Raw genomic sequence first — 20347 nt, 5'->3', positions numbered from 1 at the left:
GCTCTTCTCTGCCCGCCTTACGGGGAGTGGTGATAGTCCTGGGGGCCGGCGACACGGCCTTTGACTGCGCCACCTCCGCCATCCGCTGCGGCGCCAAGAGAGTCTTTGTCTGCTTCAGGAAGGGATTCACCAACATCAGAGCAGTTCCTGAGGAGGTATGGACATGGATCTGGTAGTGGGACTGACAGGGAAAGGCAATGCATTGTGGTCGGAATGCAAGACTCTGTCTAAAAGTTCCAAATATGTGGAGGCATCAATGACCGCCACAACGGTGGTCATGATCGCTTCAGGTAAAAGAATTAAGATTTGTCTCATTTCCTGTGTCAAAGTAAAGCCAAGTTGGGTTAGTGAGCTAATAAAGAGACGACGAATAGCAGCTGTGAGACCATCAAACATGACTTTTAACGCCATCACCTGGCACATGTTGGTGTGTTCACCGCATTTTCACACTGGGGAGTTTGAGTCAAAACCAGTTTTATTTAGTAGCATTGAGTAGGGGGTTGCTGTTGGCTAAACGAGGGTTGCGAACCAGGTGCTGTATTTAGGAGAAAAACAATACCTCTATTCATAGATCAATAATAGAATAGAATAAAAAGAATATAATAGACTATACCGGGCGGTATAGCTCGGTTGGTAGAGCGGCCGTGCCAGCAACTTGAGGGTTGCAGGTTCGATTCCCGCTTCCGCCATCCTAGTCACTGCTGTTGTGTCCTTGGGCAAGACACTTTACCCACCTGCTCCCAGTGCAACCCACACTGGTTTAAATGTAATGTAGATATTGGGTTTCACTATGTAAAGCGCTTTGAGTCACTAGAGAAAAGCGCTATATAAATATAATTCACTTCACATAAATATAATTCACACTTTATTGTCATTATGTATGCATATAACGAGATTAAAGACTCCAATTTAAGGTGTGGTAGTGGGAACAAATATGGGGTGAAATAAATAACACAAGAGGTAATAAGGGAAAAAACTAACAATTGAAATAAACAGACTACTATCCAATAAACAATCCTGTACAATATACAAAACACAATAAAATACTGTACAATATACAGAACAAGACAAGACTACCAAAGTAATAAATAACAATCAGTGTCGGACGTATTGCACTGGAAGGCTAGTATTGCACAGTAGGGTATTAGAACATGATATTGTATAGTAGTGAATTATTATTATTATAAGTTAGAGTTCAAGATGGTGACAGCTCTGGGGAAAGAAGCTGTCTATGAGCCTGTTTGTTCTGGCTCTGATGCACCTGTAGCGCCTGCCCCATGGTAGCAGGTCAAAAAGATGGAAGCCAGGGCGTGTGCTGTCTTTGGTGATGTTTTTTGCTTTCTTGGGGCAGCGGGAGTCGTGTAAATCCTTCAGGGAGGGCAGGAGACAGCCAATGATTTTTTGTGCAGACTTTATGACCCTCTGAGTCGCCTGTTTGTCTGCTTCAGTGCAGCTGGCGTACCACACTGTTATGCAGTATGTCAGCAGGCTCTCGACAGCCGAGGGATAGAAGGTCAGTAACTGAGAAGACTGTCAATATTTCCCACATGAATGCAGAGTGTATTCAAATAGGGATGAGAGTTGTGGACGTACTTCTGAAACTCTTCTCTTTCTGATGTAAAACTCTGAGGTTTTGCACACACCCAAAGTTGGCTTCTTGGTGAGTTTTTAAGGACTCGGCATTCCAAAATGTTTGACCTGTATTAAAAGTGACTTTGCTGACGACCGAGATAGAAGACACGTTCAGTAGCTTGCACAAATATTGTCTATTGGATGTGCTCATGTGGATCAAGTCCACCAGTTGGACTTATTTTTTAAGCCTTTGGATCAGGATCTCGGTTTTTTTTTGGTACAGTGCCTTCCCTGTTTTCTCTCGTACAATCCATTTTATTCCAATTTGTTGTTCCCTCTTACAGTACCGTCAGAGGAGTACAAAATCTTTCTCCAGAAACAAAGGCTAGCCGGCCCCCACAATGCATTGCGAAATCACCAGCCCCATTTGTCCCCTGCAGTCCGTAAAGAATGTACCGCTGTTGAATGGAGTCAAGTCAAACACTTGTGCCGGGCGGAAAAAGCAGCGCACAGATTGAAGGCCTCCCACAAGATCATGGATTGGCCTTCTTGCAAAAGTGACAATATTTGCGTTTCCATTACACCTGGAAGTGCACTAAACCTAAATATTGCAAAAAGAAACTGGTAATGGAAACTCCCGTATTTGGAACAACCTCGCAAATATCACTTAAACATTTTTGTTAGGACTTGATCATGATGTGTAAAGTAGAAACATTTGTCTTTCATCCCTGCCTAAGTTTGTACCAGTTTGAAGTAGCAAATAGCCCACCATCCTCTCCTTTATTGTTTATGTTTCTCCTAATAATTCAAAACATGCACATAATCCTTCAAGCCACGCCCCCTCTCCTCTAGCCAATTGTAAACTTCCCTGGGTATCCACTGTATGTGCATCAAGAACTGGTGCTGTGGATAACCAATGTTTTCAAAGTTTTCCTGCACAACAAAGGGTTGAAGTCTTTTCAGTATATATTTCAGACCCTCAAATAACAAACAGACATAAATATAAACAGAGAAGCAAATCCAGAGTGAAGAAAAAGTGAGAGAGAGACAAGGAAACAACTTCAAGATATTTGCCCTGGGACTGAGAGGGTAGGAGTCGGGGTGAAATGCAGACTATCTGTGAACAGCAATGTTTTGGTGAAACATTGACAAAAGGCAGTAATACAGCATCAATCACAAAAGGAAAACCAAGTTGGCGCCTAACTTTTAATAGAAATGAGTGATCTTCGCCATCACAACCATCCTTGTCTCATGTTCTTGGGATGTGTGGGAGACGGGTGTAAAAAGAACCCAACAGAGTAACAAGTCTCTATTTATACGGCACTTTACTATACCTGGAATGATAACCAAAGCGCTCACATTCACCCACACATTCACACACTGATGGCGCTAACCACGGCCCATCAGGAGCAAGGGTGAAAATGTCTTGCTCAAGGACACGACGGCCCGCGCAGTGAAGAGAAGCAATACAGCATAAATCACATGAGTAGAGGAGTAAAATATGACTTTTGCCACGACAATGCCCAGATGGAGTTGGCTAAGGAGGAGCGGTGTGAGTTCCTCCCCTTCCTGTCCCCCCGGGAGGTCATCATGAAGAACGGGCGAGTCGCCGGCTTGCAGTTTTGTCGCACCGAGCAGACTGAGGATGGCGACTGGTTGGAGGACGAGGACCAAGTAGTGAGGCTGAAGGCGGACTACATCATCAGCGCCTTTGGGTCCATGCTCAGCGAGCCCGCAGGTAATCCACCGTTCTTTGACCGGTCCTCAAGCACCAGGTGTTCAGCAGTGGTCTGTGTGCAGTCGGCCACGCCTTGGCCCCGCTCAAGCTGACTCGCTGGGGCACGCCCGAGGTCAACGGCGAGACCATGCAGACCAGCGAGCCCTGGGTGTTTGCCGGGGGAGACATCGCCGGACTGGCAAACACCACGGTGGAGTCGGTGAACGACGGCAAGCAGGCCTCCTGGCATATCCACAGATACCTTCAGGTACTGCTGATCTAAAAACCACAGGCTCACAACCACACCACATGGCAGGAGTCCACTGCACATTCTTACTTAGGTCTAAAAACCACAGGCTCACAACTACACCACATGGCAGGAGTCCACTGCACATTCTTACTTAGGTCTAAAAACCACAGGCTCACAACCACACCACATGGCAGGAGTCCACTGCGCATTCTTACTTAGGTCTAAAAACCACAGGCTCACAACTACACCACATGGCAGGAGTCCACTGCACATTCTTACTAGGTCTAAAAACCACAGGCTCACAACTACACCACATGGCAGGAGTCCACTGCACATTCTTACTTAGGTCTAAAAACCACAGGCTCACAACTACACCACATGGCAGGAGTCCACTGCACATTCTTACTTAGGTCTAAAAACCACAGGCTCACAACTACACCACATGGCAGGAGTCCACTCCACATTCATACTTAGGTCTAAAAACCACAGGCTCACAACCACAACTACACCACATGGCAGGAGTCCACTGCACATTCTTACTTAGGTCTAAAAACCACAGGCTCACAACTCCACCACATGGCAGGAGTCCACTGCACATTCTTACTTAGGTCTAAAAACCACAGGCTCACAACTACACCACATGGCAGGAGTACACTCCACATTCTTACTTAGGTCTAAAAACCACAGGCTCACAACTACACCACATGGCAGGAGTCCACTGCACATTCTTACTTAGGTCTAAAAACCACAGGCTCACAACTACACCACATGGCAGGAGTCCACTGCACATCCTTACTTAGGTCTAAAAACCACAGGCTCACAACTACACCACATGGCAGGAGTCCACTCCACATTCATACTTAGGTCTAAAAACCACAGGCTCACAACCACAACTACACCACATGGCAGGAGTCCACTGCACATTCTTACTTAGGTCTAAAAACCACAGGCTCACAACTACACCACATGGCAGGAGTCCACTGCACATTCTTACTTAGGTCTAAAAACCACAGGCTCACAACTACACCACATGGCAGGAGTCCACTGCACATTCTTACTTAGGTCTAAAAACCACAGGCTCACAACTACACCACATGGCAGGAGTCCACTGCACATTCTTACTTAGGTCTAAAAACCACAGGCTCACAACTACACCACATGGCAGGAGTCCACTGCACATTCTTACTTAGGTCTAAAAACCACAGGCTCACAACTACACCACATGGCAGGAGTCCACTCCACATTCATACTTAGGTCTAAAAACCACAGGCTCACAACCACAACTACACCACATGGCAGGAGTCCACTGCACATTCTTACTTAGGTCTAAAAACCACAGGCTCACAACTACACCACATGGCAGGAGTCCACTGCACATTCTTACTTAGGTCTAAAAACCACAGGCTCACAACTACACCACATGGCAGGAGTCCACTGCACATTCTTACTTAGGTCTAAAAACCACAGGCTCACAACTACACCACATGGCAGGAGTCCACTGCACATTCTTACTTAGGTCTAAAAACCACAGGCTCACAACTACACCACATGGCAGGAGTCCACTGCACATTCTTACTTAGGTCTAAAAACCACAGGCTCACAACTACACCACATGGCAGGAGTACACTGCACATTCTTACTAGGTCTAAAAACCACAGGCTCACAACTCCACCACATGGCAGGAGTCCACTGCACATTCTTACTAGGTCTAAAAACCACAGGCTCACAACTACACCACATGGCAGGAGTCCACTGCACATTCTTACTTAGGTCTAAAAACCACAGGCTCACAACTACACCACATGGCAGGAGTACACTACACATTCTTACTTAGGTCTAAAAACCACAGGCTCACAACTACACCACATGGCAGGAGTCCACTGCACATTCTTACTTAGGTCTAAAAACCACAGGCTCACAACTACACCACATGGCAGGAGTCCACTGCACATTCTTACTTAGGTCTAAAAACCACAGGCTCACAACTACACCACATGGCAGGAGTACACTCCACATTCTTACTTAGGTCTAAAAACGACAGGCTCACAACTACACCACATGGCAGGAGTCCACTGCACATTCTTACTAGGTCTAAAAACCACAGGCTCACAACTACACCACATGGCAGGAGTCCACTGCACATTCTTACTTAGGTCTAAAAACCACAGGCTCACAACTACACCACATGGCAGGAGTCCACTGCACATTCTTACTTAGGTCTAAAAACCACAGGCTCACAACTACACCACATGGCAGGAGTCCACTGCACATTCTTACTTAGGTCTAAAAACCACAGGCTCACAACTACACCACATGGCAGGAGTACACTCCACATTCTTACTTAGGTCTAAAAACCACAGGCTCACAACTACACCACATGGCAGGAGTACACTCCACATTCTTACTTAGGTCTAAAAACCACAGGCTCACAACTACACCACATGGCAGGAGTCCACTGCACATTCTTACTTAGGTCTAAAAACCACAGGCTCACAACTACACCACATGGCAGGAGTCCACTGCACATTCTTACTTAGGTCTAAAAACCACAGGCTCACAACTACACCACATGGCAGGAGTACACTCCACATTCTTACTTAGGTCTAAAAACCACAGGCTCACAACTACACCACATGGCAGGAGTCCACTACACATTCTTACTTAGGTCTAAAAACCACAGGCTCACAACTACACCACATGGCAGGAGTACACTCCACATTCTTACTAGGTCTAAAAACCACAGGCTCACAACTACACCACATGGCAGGAGTCCACTGCACATTCTTACTAGGTCTAAAAACCACAGGCTCACAACTACACCACATGGCAGGAGTCCACTGCACATTCTTACTTAGGTCTCAAAACCACAGGTTCACAACTACACCACATGGCAGGAGTCCACTGCACATTCTTACTTAGGTCTAAAAACCACAGGCTCACAACTACACCACATGGCAGGAGTACACTCCACATTCTTACTTAGGTCTAAAAACACCGGGCTCACAACTACACCACATGGCAGGAGTACACTCCACATTCTTACTTAGGTCTAAAAACCACAGGCTCACAACTACACCACATGGCAGGAGTACACTCCACATTCTTACTTAGGTCTAAAAACCACAGGCTCACAACTACACCACATGGCAGGAGTCCACTGCACATTCTTACTTAGGTCTAAAAACCACAGGCTCACAACTACACCACATGGCAAGAGTACACTGCACATTCTTACTTAGGTCTAAAAACCACAGGCTCACAACTACACCACATGGCAGGAGTACACTCCACATTCTTACTTAGGTCTAAAAACCACAGGCTCACAACTACACCACATGGCAGGAGTCCACTACACATTCTTACTTAGGTCTAAAAACCACAGGCTCACAACTACACCACATGGCAGGAGTACACTGCACATTCTTACTAGGTCTAAAAACCACAGGCTCACAACTACACCACGTGGCAGGAGTACACTGCACATTCTTACTTAGGTCTAAAAACCACAGGCTCACAACTACACCACATGGCAGGAGTCCACTGCACATTCTTACTTAGGTCTCAAAACCACAGGTTCACAACTACACCACATGGCAGGAGTCCACTGCACATTCTTACTTAGGTCTAAAAACCACAGGCTCACAACTACACCACATGGCAGGAGTACACTCCACATTCTTACTTAGGTCTAAAAACACCGGGCTCACAACTACACCACATGGCAGGAGTACACTCCACATTCTTACTTAGGTCTAAAAACCACAGGCTCACAACTACACCACATGGCAGGAGTACACTCCACATTCTTACTTAGGTCTAAAAACCACAGGCTCACAACTACACCACATGGCAGGAGTCCACTGCACATTCTTACTTAGGTCTAAAAACCACAGGCTCACAACTACACCACATGGCAGGAGTACACTGCACATTCTTACTTAGGTCTAAAAACCACAGGCTCACAACTACACCACATGGCAGGAGTACACTCCACATTCTTACTTAGGTCTAAAAACCACAGGCTCACAACTACACCACATGGCAGGAGTCCACTGCACATTCTTACTTAGGTCTAAAAACCACAGGCTCACAACTACACCACATGGCAGGATTCCACTGTACATTCTTAGGGGAGGGTATTGGGTCTCGCCGGTCCGGATCCACGTAAAATCCAACGGTGCCATTTTACAGTAACTGGTCTGCGCCTAAGGTTTTCACATCTGGTCATTTTCCCAGTTTTATGCAGCCAAACTACCTCTAGGTTCCAACAAAGAAAGGCTCCACTTTTCCAAAAATGTGCTATCTTCATGCTATTAAAGTTAAAATGCTACCGATTAGCATTAGTTTTTTTACATGGCGATTTTAAAACCTCCAAATATGTTCATTCAAATTACAGCAAACATTATTTGGTGCAATTAAACATCTGGCGTACAATACTTACAGTATTGACACTTTTTAGGGAGCAACGAAAGACTCGACACCAAAAACTGAACCGACCAGCCAGCACAAAATTAACCACGGGTGTCCAAACTACGGCTTCGGTTTGGACATCACGGGCTTAATAATGAAAATGGCGTGGGGATGTTTCTGGAGTCATTTGAAATATTTAGCGTTCTAATTGCTGCAAGGTCACTGCCATCTTGTGGACAATGTTAGTAAAATAGGTTAATAACCATAAATTGTGATTGGAAGTGAAGAAAGCACAGCATTGACTTATATGACCCAATGCAAACTGAACACATGGCATAAAAAAATGACTGTGCATGTGAGCTGTGTGCTTGGTGTTTTTATCTAATAATCTGTGTACCATCTTCTTATGTTTTATGTGTTATTATGAATTTGTACTAAATTAGTTTGCTTGCAATTTCGTTGTGCAATGACAATAAAGATATATTCTATTCTATACTTCTATTCTAAACAACCTTCCCTAGTAATGGTTGAAACAAACAAAAAAATTAAGCCAACAAATATGTTCACACAGCACAGCCTTCACACTGAATGTTGTGGATATTATAAAAACGTCAAACAAGCACCATTAAACAATTCAAATTAAAACCATTTAAAATAGTATTACAAAGCATGATGGGAAAAAATGCCAAACACTGTCCACACTTATCCAGGTTTAGTGCATTTTAGATGCTTGATATTTCTCATTGATTACAAAACTTGAATGAGGTCGTCATGGAAGTAAACAATGTAGGAGTCAAACTTTCACATCCTCCTAATATCCATTTATATGAATTATTATTATATCCATCCATCATATTAATATCATATGTACACATATTTATATATTATTATTTTACATGCAGTCGACCAAAGAAGGCCGAAAGTTGGGAATAGAAACAGGACAAAAGTATATAAATATATCTCTCATCAACATTTATTTAAAAAAAAAAAAATAACAATACAATATGTAAGCAAAATAAAATGTACATCAGTTTCTTCACCACAGTTGGGCCGCCAAACAAGATGTGTTTCTCAGCTGTGGTTTGTTTGTATCGGCCGCAGCCATAACTACTTGTAATACACTTTTGCACCACATGTGTCAGTATTGAGCGAGCCAAGCAAACGGAACACCTTTGGCGCTAAAGGCATAGAGAAGTTTCTTAAGCGCCAAAATGACGACTAAATTGGTGTAGCTGTATTTACATTTGCACTTTCGTTTTCTTGACAGTTAATTTAGGAAACATATATCAGGATTAGATCGGGCTTCACGGTGGCAGAGGGGTTAGTGCGTCTGCCTCACAATACGAAGGTCCTGCAGTCCTGGGTTCAAATCCAGGCTCGGGATCTTTCTGTGTGGAGTTTGCATGTTCTCCCCGTGAATGCTCCCTCCCACCTCCAAAGACATGCACCTGGGGATAGGCCACTCCCACTTCCAAAGACATGCACCTGGGGATAGGCCTCTCCCACCTCCAAAGACATGCACCTGGGGATAGGCCCCTCCCACTTCCAAAGACATGCACCTGGGGATAGGTTGATTGGCAACACTAAATGGGCCCTAGTGTGTGAATGTTGTCTGTCTATCTGTGTTGGCCCTGCCATGAGGTGGCGACTTGTCCAGGGTGTACCCCGCCTTCCGCCCGATTGTAGCTGAGATAGGCGCCAGCGCCCCCCCGCAAACCCAAAGGGAATAAGCGGTAGAAAATGGATGGATAGAAAATGGATGGATGGATATATCAGAATTATTATTTTTAATTCATTCATTCATTCAACATAGTTTCTATATTTTAATAAATAATTGTAATACATTTGAAAAAAGATGTTGATTTATTCGTCAGCTGTTTTCATGAGTCTATATGATGATGTTTATCAAAGAAACATATATGTTATTATTCATTTAGGTATATATTTTTCCAAACCAATCCAATCCACTTTATTTGTATAGCACATTTAAACAATAATAATGTTTCCAAAGTGCTGCACAGCCATGTTAAAAACAATATTATGCTCCGCCAATGACTGAATAAAACAAAAAATAAATAAAAATAAAACCAATAAAAACAAATACGATTAAAAAACTATTTTAAAGGGTAAAATCAATTAAAACAGTAAAATAAAAATTTGACTGTTTTGTATTTAAATTGAATGTCACTTTATTTGTCATCAGTTGTTATGAATCCCTTCTTTTGCATGATTTGATTAATATTTGTAGTCAGCCTGACCAAAGCCTTGATAATAAACTTTGTGCTGCATCATTTGACAAGATTGTAGACTGTAAGTAGGTTAGATATCATTATGGAATATGATTAAAACCCAGAGTAAGATGACTAATTCAGTGTTACTATTTGAGTGGGCCCCGGGCCCCTCTGTAGTGGAAGAGTTAGACCCTGAGGTGAAAAAGGTTCAGACCCCTGCTGTAAAACCCGTGACATGGATCATGAAGGCTCCTGCTCCTTGTTCCCCTGCAGTCCCTGCATGGCCAGACGGTGGAGGCCCTTCCAAAGCTGCCGTTGTTCTACAGCGCCATCGACCAGGTGGACATCAGCGTGGAGGTGTGCGGACTCAAGTTCCCCAACCCGTTCGGCCTGGCCTCGGCTCCTCCCACTACCACGGCAGCCATGATCCGCAGAGCTTTTGAACAAGGATGGGGCTTCGCGCTGACCAAGACCTTTGGACTGGATAAAGTAAACACCAGACCAGGACAAGCATCATGCTTCCATTTCATTTACAGCCTGTTCTGCTCTACCTTCAAGGACCTGGTGACCAACGTGTCTCCTCGTATTGTGCGCGGCACCACCTCTGGTCACATGTACGGTCCTGGTCAGGGATCCTTCCTGAACATTGAGCTGATCAGTGAGAAGACCGCGGCCTACTGGTGCCAGTCAGTGGCTGAGCTCAAGAGAGACTTCCCACAAAATGTAAGTCTTTCAAGTCCTCAAAGATTGTCTGTTGCAATTTTGCAGGACATACGGAACCATCCGGACACCCTTTGCCTGCAGGTAAAAGTAACACAAATCCACTTGTAGTTTTGGATGGTTCTACTTCTTCATTCATTGTGACATTTGGACTACAAAAAAAAAAAAGTGGAAAGTTTTAAAAAAAAACACAAGTTGCAATACTGGACTTCACGGTGGCAGAGGGGTTAGTGAGTCTGCCTTACAATACCAAGGTCCTGCAGTCCTGGGTTCAAATCCAGGCTCAGGATCTTTCTGTGTGGAGTTTGCATGTTCTCCCCGTGAATGTGCGGGTTCTACTCCGGCTTCCTCCCACCTCCAAAGACATGCACCTGGGGATAGGCCCCTCCCACCTCCAAAGACATGCACCTGGGGATAGGCCCCTCCCACCTCCAAAGACATGCACCTGGGGTTAGGCCCCTCCCACTTCCTAAGACATGCCCCTGGGGATAGGCCCCTCCCACCTCCAAAGACATGCACCTGGGGATAGGCCCCTCCCACCTCCAAAGACATGCACCTGGGGATAGGCCCCCTCCCACCTCCAAAGACATGCACCTGGGGATAGGCCCCTCCCACCTCCAAAGACATGCACCTGGGGATAGGCCCCTCCCACTTCCTAAGACATGCCCCTGGGGATAGGCCCCTCCCACCTCCAAAGACATGCACCTGGGGATAGGCCCCTCCCACCTCCAAAGACATGCACCTGGGGATAGGCCCCTCCCACCTCCAAAGACATGCACCTGGGGATAGGCCCCCTCCCACCTCCAAAGACATGCACCTGGGGATAGGCCCCTCCCACCTCCAAAGACATGCACCTGGGGATAGGCCCCTACCACCTCCAAAGACATGCACCTGGGGATAGGCCCCTCCCACCTCCAAAGACATGCACCTGGGGATAGGTTGATTGGCAACACTAAATGGTGAATGTTGTCAGACAGACAACATTCACCATTTAGTGTTTGCCCTGCGATGAGGTGGCGACTTGTCCAGGGTGTACCCCGCCTTCCGCCCGATTGTTGCTGATATAGGCACCAGCAACCCCAAAGGGAATAAGCGGTAGAAATGGATGGATGGATGGAAGTTGCAATGCTGACCTTTGCCTGTAGGAGTCTTAAATCATCACAACATTTGGACTGCAGAAAAAAGCTGAAAATAAGCCATTTATTTGGGAGAATTCATCCAGCATTCCATGAAAAATGACCCATAATTTGGGTTGAATACATAACCAATTTATGTGATAGAACTAACCCAGCATTGTAGTTCAAATGCTGCCATGAGGTGGCGACTTGTCCAGAGTGTAACCCGCCTTTACTGCGGACGGAGTGGCACGGTTGGGAGAGTGGCCGTGCCAGCAATCTGAGAGTTCCTGGTTCAATCCCCACCTTCGACCAACTTTGTCACTTCCATTGTGTCCTGGAGCAAGACATGTCACCCTTGCTCCTAATGGGGTGCTGGTTAGGGCCTTGCATGGCAGCTCCCTCCATCAGTGTGTGAATGTGTGTGTGAATGTGGAAATAGTGTCAAAGCGCTTTGAGTGCCTTAAAGATAGAAAAGCGCTGTACGAGTAAAACCCATTTAGCATTTACCGCCCGAATGTAGCTGAGATAGGCTCCAGCGACCCACCACGACCCCGAAAGGGACAAGGGGTAGAAAATGGATGGATGGATGGATGTAGTTAAAATGACCCATAATTTAAATTGAATATATAACCAATTTATGTGATAGAATTAACTCAGCCTTGTAGTTAAAATGTGCCAGCATTTGGGTTAAACCCATAACCCATCTTTCTGGGTTAAATAAGAAACCCATCCCAGTGTTGGTTTGGTCCAATAGTTACCAGCAGCTGGGTGTAAATCTACCCAAATTGAGTAGTTTTCCACCCAGCAGCTAGGTAGAAAACTGCCAAATTTGGGTAGATTATTACATGTTTTAGAGTGCAGGTATGACACACCTCTTCAGTCATTAGAAACTATTCAAGAGGGTTGAGTTGCACTCTGACATTTTGGGTCAACTGACCGTGTGTTCCAAGTAGAAGACGTGAAACGTCAGGTTTCATTTGGGAGGAGAGGGAGGAGCCACAGTCACTTTGTACTGTGGGCCAAGTGTTTGCTTGCCTCACAGAATTGCTATTGCGACATCCGGTGGGCACGTTTAGGACTGCAGTTTCTTTCAGTACAAATTGCAGCTCATTTTCACACTTTGCAAACTCATCTTACAGACCGGATTGAACCTGTTGTGAATTTAAAAAACTAAATCATGATTTGAAAAGAAACTTTGTTTGTCTCCCAGGTGGTGATTGCAAGCATCATGTGCAGTTATAACAAGGAGGACTGGACACAACTGGCCAAGATGGCTGAGGTGTGCTCGTCGCCCTATGTGGAGTCACCATATGTGTAGTCACCCTATGTGTAGTCACCCTATGCGGAGTCGCCCTATGTGTAGTCACCCTATGTGTAGTCGCCCTATGTGTAGTCACCCTATGTGTAGTCACCTTATCTGTAGTCACCCTATGTGTAGTCACCCTATGTGTAGTCACCCTATGTGTAGTCGCCCTATGTGTAGTCACCCTATGTGTAGTCACCCTATGTGTAGTCACCTTATGTGGAGTCACCCTATGTGTAGTCGCCCTATGTGTAGTCACCCTATGTGTAGTCGCCCTATGTGTAGTCGCCCTATGTGTAGTCACCCTATGTGTAGTCACCATATGTGTAGTCACCCTATGTGGAGTCACCCTATGTGTAGTCACCCTATGTGTAGTCACCCTATGTGTAGTCACCCTATGTGTAGTCGCCCTATGTGTAGTCACCTTATGTGTAGTCACCCTATGTGTAGTCACCATATGTGTAGTCACCTTATGTGGAGTCACCCTATGTGTAGTCGCCCTATGTGTAGTCACCCTATGTGTAGTCACCTTATGTGTAGTCACCCTATGTGTAGTCGCCCTATGTGTAGTCACCCTATGTGTAGTCGCCCTATGTGTAGTCACCATATGTGTAGTCGCCCTATGTGTAGTCACCCTATGTGTAGTCACCCTATGTGTAGTCACCCTATGTGTAGTCACCCTATGTGTAGTCACCCTATGTGTAGTCGCCCTATGTGTAGTCGCCCTATGTGTAGTCGCCCTATGTGTAGTCGCCCTATGTGTAGTCACCCTATGTGTAGTCACCTTATGTGGAGTCACCCTATGTGTAGTCGCCCTATGTGTAGTCACCCTATGTGTAGTCGCCCTATGTGTAGTCGCCCTATGTGTAGTCGCCCTTTGTGTAGTCGCCCTTTGTGTAGTCGCCCTATGTGTAGTCACCCTATGTGGAGTCACCCTATGTGTAGTCACCCTATGTGTAGTCACCATATGTGTAGTCACCTTATGTGGAGTCACCCTATGTGTAGTCGCCCTATGTGTAGTCACCCTATGTGTAGTCACCTTATGTGTAGTCACCCTATGTGTAGTCGCCCTATGTGTAGTCACCCTATGTGTAGTCGCCCTATGTGTAGTCACCATATGTGTAGTCGCCCTATGTGTAGTCAACCTATGTGTAGTCACCCTATGTGTAGTCACCCTATGTGTAGTCACCATATGTGTAGTCACCCTATGTGTAGTCACCCTATGTGTAGTCGCCCTATGTGTAGTCGCCCTATGTGTAGTCGCCCTATGTGTAGTCACCCTATGTGTAGTCGCCCTATGTGTAGTCACCATATGTGGAGTCACCCTATGTGTAGTCACCCTATGTGTAGTCACCATATGTGTAGTCACCTTATGTGGAGTCACCCTATGTGTAGTCGCCCTATGTGTAGTCACCCTATGTGTAGTCACCTTATGTGTAGTCACCCTATGTGTAGTCGCCCTATGTGTAGTCACCCTATGTGTAGTCGCCCTATGTGTAGTCACCATATGTGTAGTCGCCCTATGTGTAGTCAACCTATGTGTAGTCACCCTATGTGTAGTCGCCCTATGTGTAGTCACCATATGTGTAGTCACCCTATGTGTAGTCACCCTATGTGTAGTCGCCCTATGTGTAGTCGCCCTATGTGTAGTCACCCTATGTGTAGTCGCCCTATGTGTAGTCGCCCTATGTGTAGTCACCCTATGTGTAGTCGCCCTATGTGTAGTCACCCTATGTGTAGTCGCCCTATGTGTAGTCACCATATGTGTAGTCGCCCTATGTGTAGTCACCCTATGTGTAGTCACCCTATGTGTAGTCGCCCTATGTGTAGTCACCCTATGTGTAGTCACCCTATGTGTAGTCACCCTATGTGTAGTCGCCCTATGTGTAGTCACCCTATGTGTAGTCGCCCTATGTGTAGTCGCCCTATGTGTAGTCACCCTATGTGTAGTCACCTTATGTGGAGTCACCCTATGTGTAGTCGCCCTATGTGTAGTCACCCTATGTGTAGTCGCCCTATGTGTAGTCGCCCTATGTGTAGTCGCCCTTTGTGTAGTCGCCCTTTGTGTAGTCGCCCTATGTGTAGTCACCCTATGTGGAGTCACCCTATGTGTAGTCGCCCTATGTGTAGTCGCCCTATGTGTAGTCACCCTATGTGTAGTCACCTTATGTGGAGTCACCCTATGTGTAGTCACCTTATGTGTAGTCACCCTATGTGTAGTCGCCCTATGTGTAGTCACCCTATGTGTAGTCGCCCTATGTGTAGTCGCCCTATGTGTAGTCACCCTTTGTGTAGTCGCCCTATGTGTAGTCGCCCTATGTGTAGTCACCCTATGTGGAGTCGCCCTATGTGTAGTCACCCTATGTGTAGTCACCCTATGTGTAGTCACCCTATGTGTAGTCGCCCTATGTGTAGTCGCCCTATGTGTAGTCGCCCTATGTGTAGTCACCATATGTGTAGTCACCATATGTGTAGTCACCCTATGTGTAGTCGCCCTATGTGTAGTCGCCCTATGTGTAGTCGCCCTATGTGGAGTCACCCTATGTGTAGTCGCCCTATGTGTAGTCACCCTATGTGCAGTCACCCTATGTGTAGTCGCCCTATGTGTAGTCGCCCTATGTGTAGTCACCATATGTGTAGTCACCATATGTGTAGTCGCCCTATGTGTAGTCGCCCTATGTGTAGTCGCCCTATGTGTAGTCGCCCTATGTGTAGTCACCCTATGTGTAGTCGCCCTATGTGTAGTCACCCTATGTGTAGTCGCCCTATGTGTAGTCGCCCTATGTGTAGTCACCCTATGTGTAGTCGCCCTATGTGTAGTCGCCCTATGTGTAGTCACCCTATGTGTAGTCGCCCTATGTGTAGTCGCCCTATGTGTAGTCACCATATGTGTAGTCGCCCTATGTGTAGTCGCCCTATGTGTAGTCGCCCTATGTGTAGTCGCCCTATGTGTAGTCACCCTATGTGTAGTCGCCCTATGTGTAGTCACCCTATGTGTAGTCGGCCTATGTGTAGTCACCATATGTGTAGTCGCCCTATGTGTAGTCGCCCTATGTGTAGTCACCCTATGTGTAGTCACCCTATGTGTAGTCGCCCTATGTGTAGTCACCCTATGTGTAGTCACCCTATGTGTAGTCGCCCTATGTGTAGTCACCCTATGTGTAGTCGCCCTATGTGTAGTCACCCTTTGTGTAGTCGCCCTATGTGTAGTCGCCCTATGTGTAGTCGCCCTATGTGTAGTCACCCTATGTGTAGTCGCCCTATGTGTAGTCACCCTATGTGCTCGTCGCCCTATGTGGAGTCACCCTATGTGTAGTCACCCTATGTGTAGTCGCCCTATGTGTAGTCGCCCTATGTGTAGTCACCCTATGTGTAGTCGCCCTATGTGTAGTCGCCCTATGTGTAGTCACCCTATGTGTAGTCACCCTATGTGTAGTCGCCCTATGTTTTCTTCTTCTCATGAATCCTGGTAAACACCTTTGTTCAGGACTCAGGAGCTGATGCCTTGGAGTTGAACCTGTCCTGTCCTCATGGCATGGGAGAGAGAGGCATGGGGCTGGCATGTGGGCAGGTACATGCCATACACACACAGGAAGTAAAGCAAGAGCAAGCTGGTGATCCATGATCTGTATTTGGCACCAGGACCCCGTGTTGGTGCGGAACATCTGTCGCTACGTGCGAGCCGCCACCTCCATCCCCTTCTTTGCCAAACTGACACCCAACGTCACCAACATTGTGGACATTGCCAAGGCCGCCCAGGAAGGTACACATCTTCAACCTCCATTTACTGACTTCTCAAACCGAGGTCATAGTTTGTATGGTGAAGCAAATGTCTTCATAAGACACAATGTCAACATGAATAATGGTAGGACACAATGTCAACATGAATAATGGTAGGACACAATGTCAACATGAATAATGGTAGGACACAATGTCAACATGAATAATGGTAGGACACAATGTCAACATGAATAATGGTAGGACACAATGTCAACATGAATAATGGTAGGACACAATGTCAACATGAATAATGGTAGGACACAATGTCAACATGAATAATGGTAGGACACAATGTCAACATGAATAATGGTAGGACACAATGTCAACATGAATAATGGTAGGACACAATGTCAACATGAATAATGGTAGGACACAATGTCAACATGAATAATGGTAGGACACAATGTCAACATGAATAATGGTAGGACACAATGTCAACATGAATAATGGTAGGACACAATGTCAACATGAATAATGGTAGGACACAATGTCAACATGAATAATGGTAGGACACAATGTCAACATGAATAATGGTAGGACACAATGTCAACATGAATAATGGTAGGACACGATGTGAACATGAATAATGGTAGGACACAATGTCAACATGAATAATGGTAGGACACGATGTCAACATGAATAATGGTAGGACACAATGTCAACATGAATAATGGTAGGACACAATGTCAACATGAATAATGGTAGGACACGATGTCAACATGAATAATGGTAGGACACGATGTCAACATGAATAATGGTAGGACACGATGTCAACATGAATAATGGTAGGACACAATGTCAACATGAATAATGGTAGGACACAATGTGAACATGAATAATGGTAGGACACAATGTGAACATGAATAATGGTAGGACACGATGTCAACATGAATAATGGTAGGACACGATGTGAACATGAATAATGGTAGGACACAATGTCAACATTAATAATGGTAGGACACAATGTCAACATGAATAATGGTAGGACACGATGTGAACATGAATAATGGTAGGACACAATGTCAACATGAATAATGGTAGGACACGATGTCAACATGAATAATGGTAGGACACAATGTGAACATGAATAATGGTAGGACACGATGTCAACATGAATAATGGTAGGACACGATGTCAACATGAATAATGGTAGGACACAATGTCAACATGAATAATGGTAGGACACAATGTCAACATGAATAATGGTAGGACACAATGTCAACATGAATAATGGTAGGACACAATGTCAACATGAATAATGGTAGGACACAATGTCAACATGAATAATGGTAGGACACAATGTCAACATGAATAATGGTAGGACACAATGTCAACATGAATAATGGTAGGACACAATGTCAACATGAATAATGGTAGGACACAATGTCAACATGAATAATGGTAGGACACAATGTCAACATGAATAATGGTAGGACACAATGTCAACATGAATAATGGTAGGACACAATGTCAACATGAATAATGGTAGGACACAATGTCAACATGAATAATGGTAGGACACAATGTCAACATGAATAATGGTAGGACACAATGTCAACATGAATAATGGTAGGACACGATGTGAACATGAATAATGGTAGGACACAATGTCAACATGAATAATGGTAGGACACGATGTCAACATGAATAATGGTAGGACACAATGTCAACATGAATAATGGTAGGACACAATGTCAACATGAATAATGGTAGGACACGATGTCAACATGAATAATGGTAGGACACAATGTGAACATGAATAATGGTAGGACACGATGTCAACATGAATAATGGTAGGACACGATGTGAACATGAATAATGGTAGGACACAATGTCAACATTAATAATGGTAGGACACAATGTCAACATGAATAATGGTAGGACACGATGTGAACATGAATAATGGTAGGACACAATGTCAACATGAATAATGGTAGGACACGATGTCAACATGAATAATGGTAGGACACAATGTGAACATGAATAATGGTAGGACACGATGTCAACATGAATAATGGTAGGACACGATGTCAACATGAATAATGGTAGGACACAATGTCAACATGAATAATGGTAGGACACAATGTCAACATGAATAATGGTAGGACACGATGTCAACATGAATAATGGTAGGACACAATGTCAACATGAATAATGGTAGGACACAATGTCAACATGAATAATGGTAGGACACGATGTGAACATGAATAATGGTAGGACACAATGTCAACATGAATAATGGTAGGACACAATGTCAACATGAATAATGGTAGGACACGATGTCAACATGAATAATGGTAGGACACAATGTCAACATGAATAATGGTAGGACACAATGTCAACATGAATAATGGTAGGACACGATGTGAACATGAATAATGGTAGGACACAATGTCAACATGAATAATGGTAGGACACAATGTCAACATGAATAATGGTAGGACACGATGTCAACATGAATAATGGTAGGACACGATGTCAACATGAATAATGGTAGGACACGATGTCAACATGAATAATGGTAGGACACAATGTCAACATGAATAATGGTAGGACACAATGTCAACGTGAATAATGGTAGGACACGATGTCAACATGAATAATGGTAGGACACAATGTCAACATGAATAATGGTAGGACACAATGTCAACATGAATAATGGTAGGACACGATGTGAACATGAATAATGGTAGGACACAATGTCAACATGAATAATGGTAGGACACAATGTCAACATGAATAATGGTAGGACACGATGTCAACATGAATAATGGTAGGACACGATGTCAACATGAATAATGGTAGGACACAATGTCAACATGAATAATGGTAGGACACGATGTCAACATGAATAATGGTAGGACACAAATATTTGCCAATGAAGGAAAACAATGTCAACAAATCTAGCTGTAGATTAAAAAAAGACACAGTCTGTCAAAAATCCCAAAAGCCACTTGTGTTGAAGTCAAGCAGCCAATGTGAGGGTGTCCATGTGTTACAGGTGGAGCAGATGGTGTTACAGCCACAAACACTGTCTCAGTCAGGGTGTCCATGTGTTACAGGTGGAGCAGATGGTGTTACAGCCACAAACACTGTCTCAGTCAGGGTGTCCATGTGTTACAGGTGGAGCAGGTGGTGTTACAGCCACAAACAGTCTCAGTCAGGGTGTCCATGTGTTACAGGTGGAGCAGGTGGTGTTACAGCCACAAACACAGTCTCAGTCAGGGTGTCCATGTGTTACAGGTG

General features: G+C 44.8%; 1 protein-coding gene across 2 annotated transcripts in view; it reads left to right on the top strand.

Moving 5' to 3' along the window:
* The window catches only part of LOC133544912 (dihydropyrimidine dehydrogenase [NADP(+)]-like), a 70753-nt gene that overhangs the window by 32307 nt on the left and 18099 nt on the right, over positions 1 to 20347 (top strand). For both annotated transcript variants that reach the window (XM_061890155.1, XM_061890154.1), the window contains 8 exons: positions 1 to 155; positions 3100 to 3310; positions 3373 to 3557; positions 10454 to 10669; positions 10739 to 10903; positions 13229 to 13297; positions 16809 to 16892; positions 16964 to 17084. The exon at positions 1 to 155 is cut by the window's left edge and continues 15 nt beyond it. In XM_061890155.1, coding sequence (XP_061746139.1) covers positions 1 to 155; positions 3100 to 3310; positions 3373 to 3557; positions 10454 to 10669; positions 10739 to 10903; positions 13229 to 13297; positions 16809 to 16892; positions 16964 to 17084 — 1206 coding nt within the window. The remainder of the gene's footprint in view (positions 156 to 3099; positions 3311 to 3372; positions 3558 to 10453; positions 10670 to 10738; positions 10904 to 13228; positions 13298 to 16808; positions 16893 to 16963; positions 17085 to 20347) is intronic.

Source organism: Nerophis ophidion, linkage group LG28 (genome assembly GCF_033978795.1).
Source record: "Nerophis ophidion isolate RoL-2023_Sa linkage group LG28, RoL_Noph_v1.0, whole genome shotgun sequence".
NCBI classification, from domain to species: Eukaryota; Metazoa; Chordata; class Actinopteri; order Syngnathiformes; family Syngnathidae; genus Nerophis; species Nerophis ophidion.
This window is presented reverse-complemented; position numbering and strand designations above follow the sequence as displayed.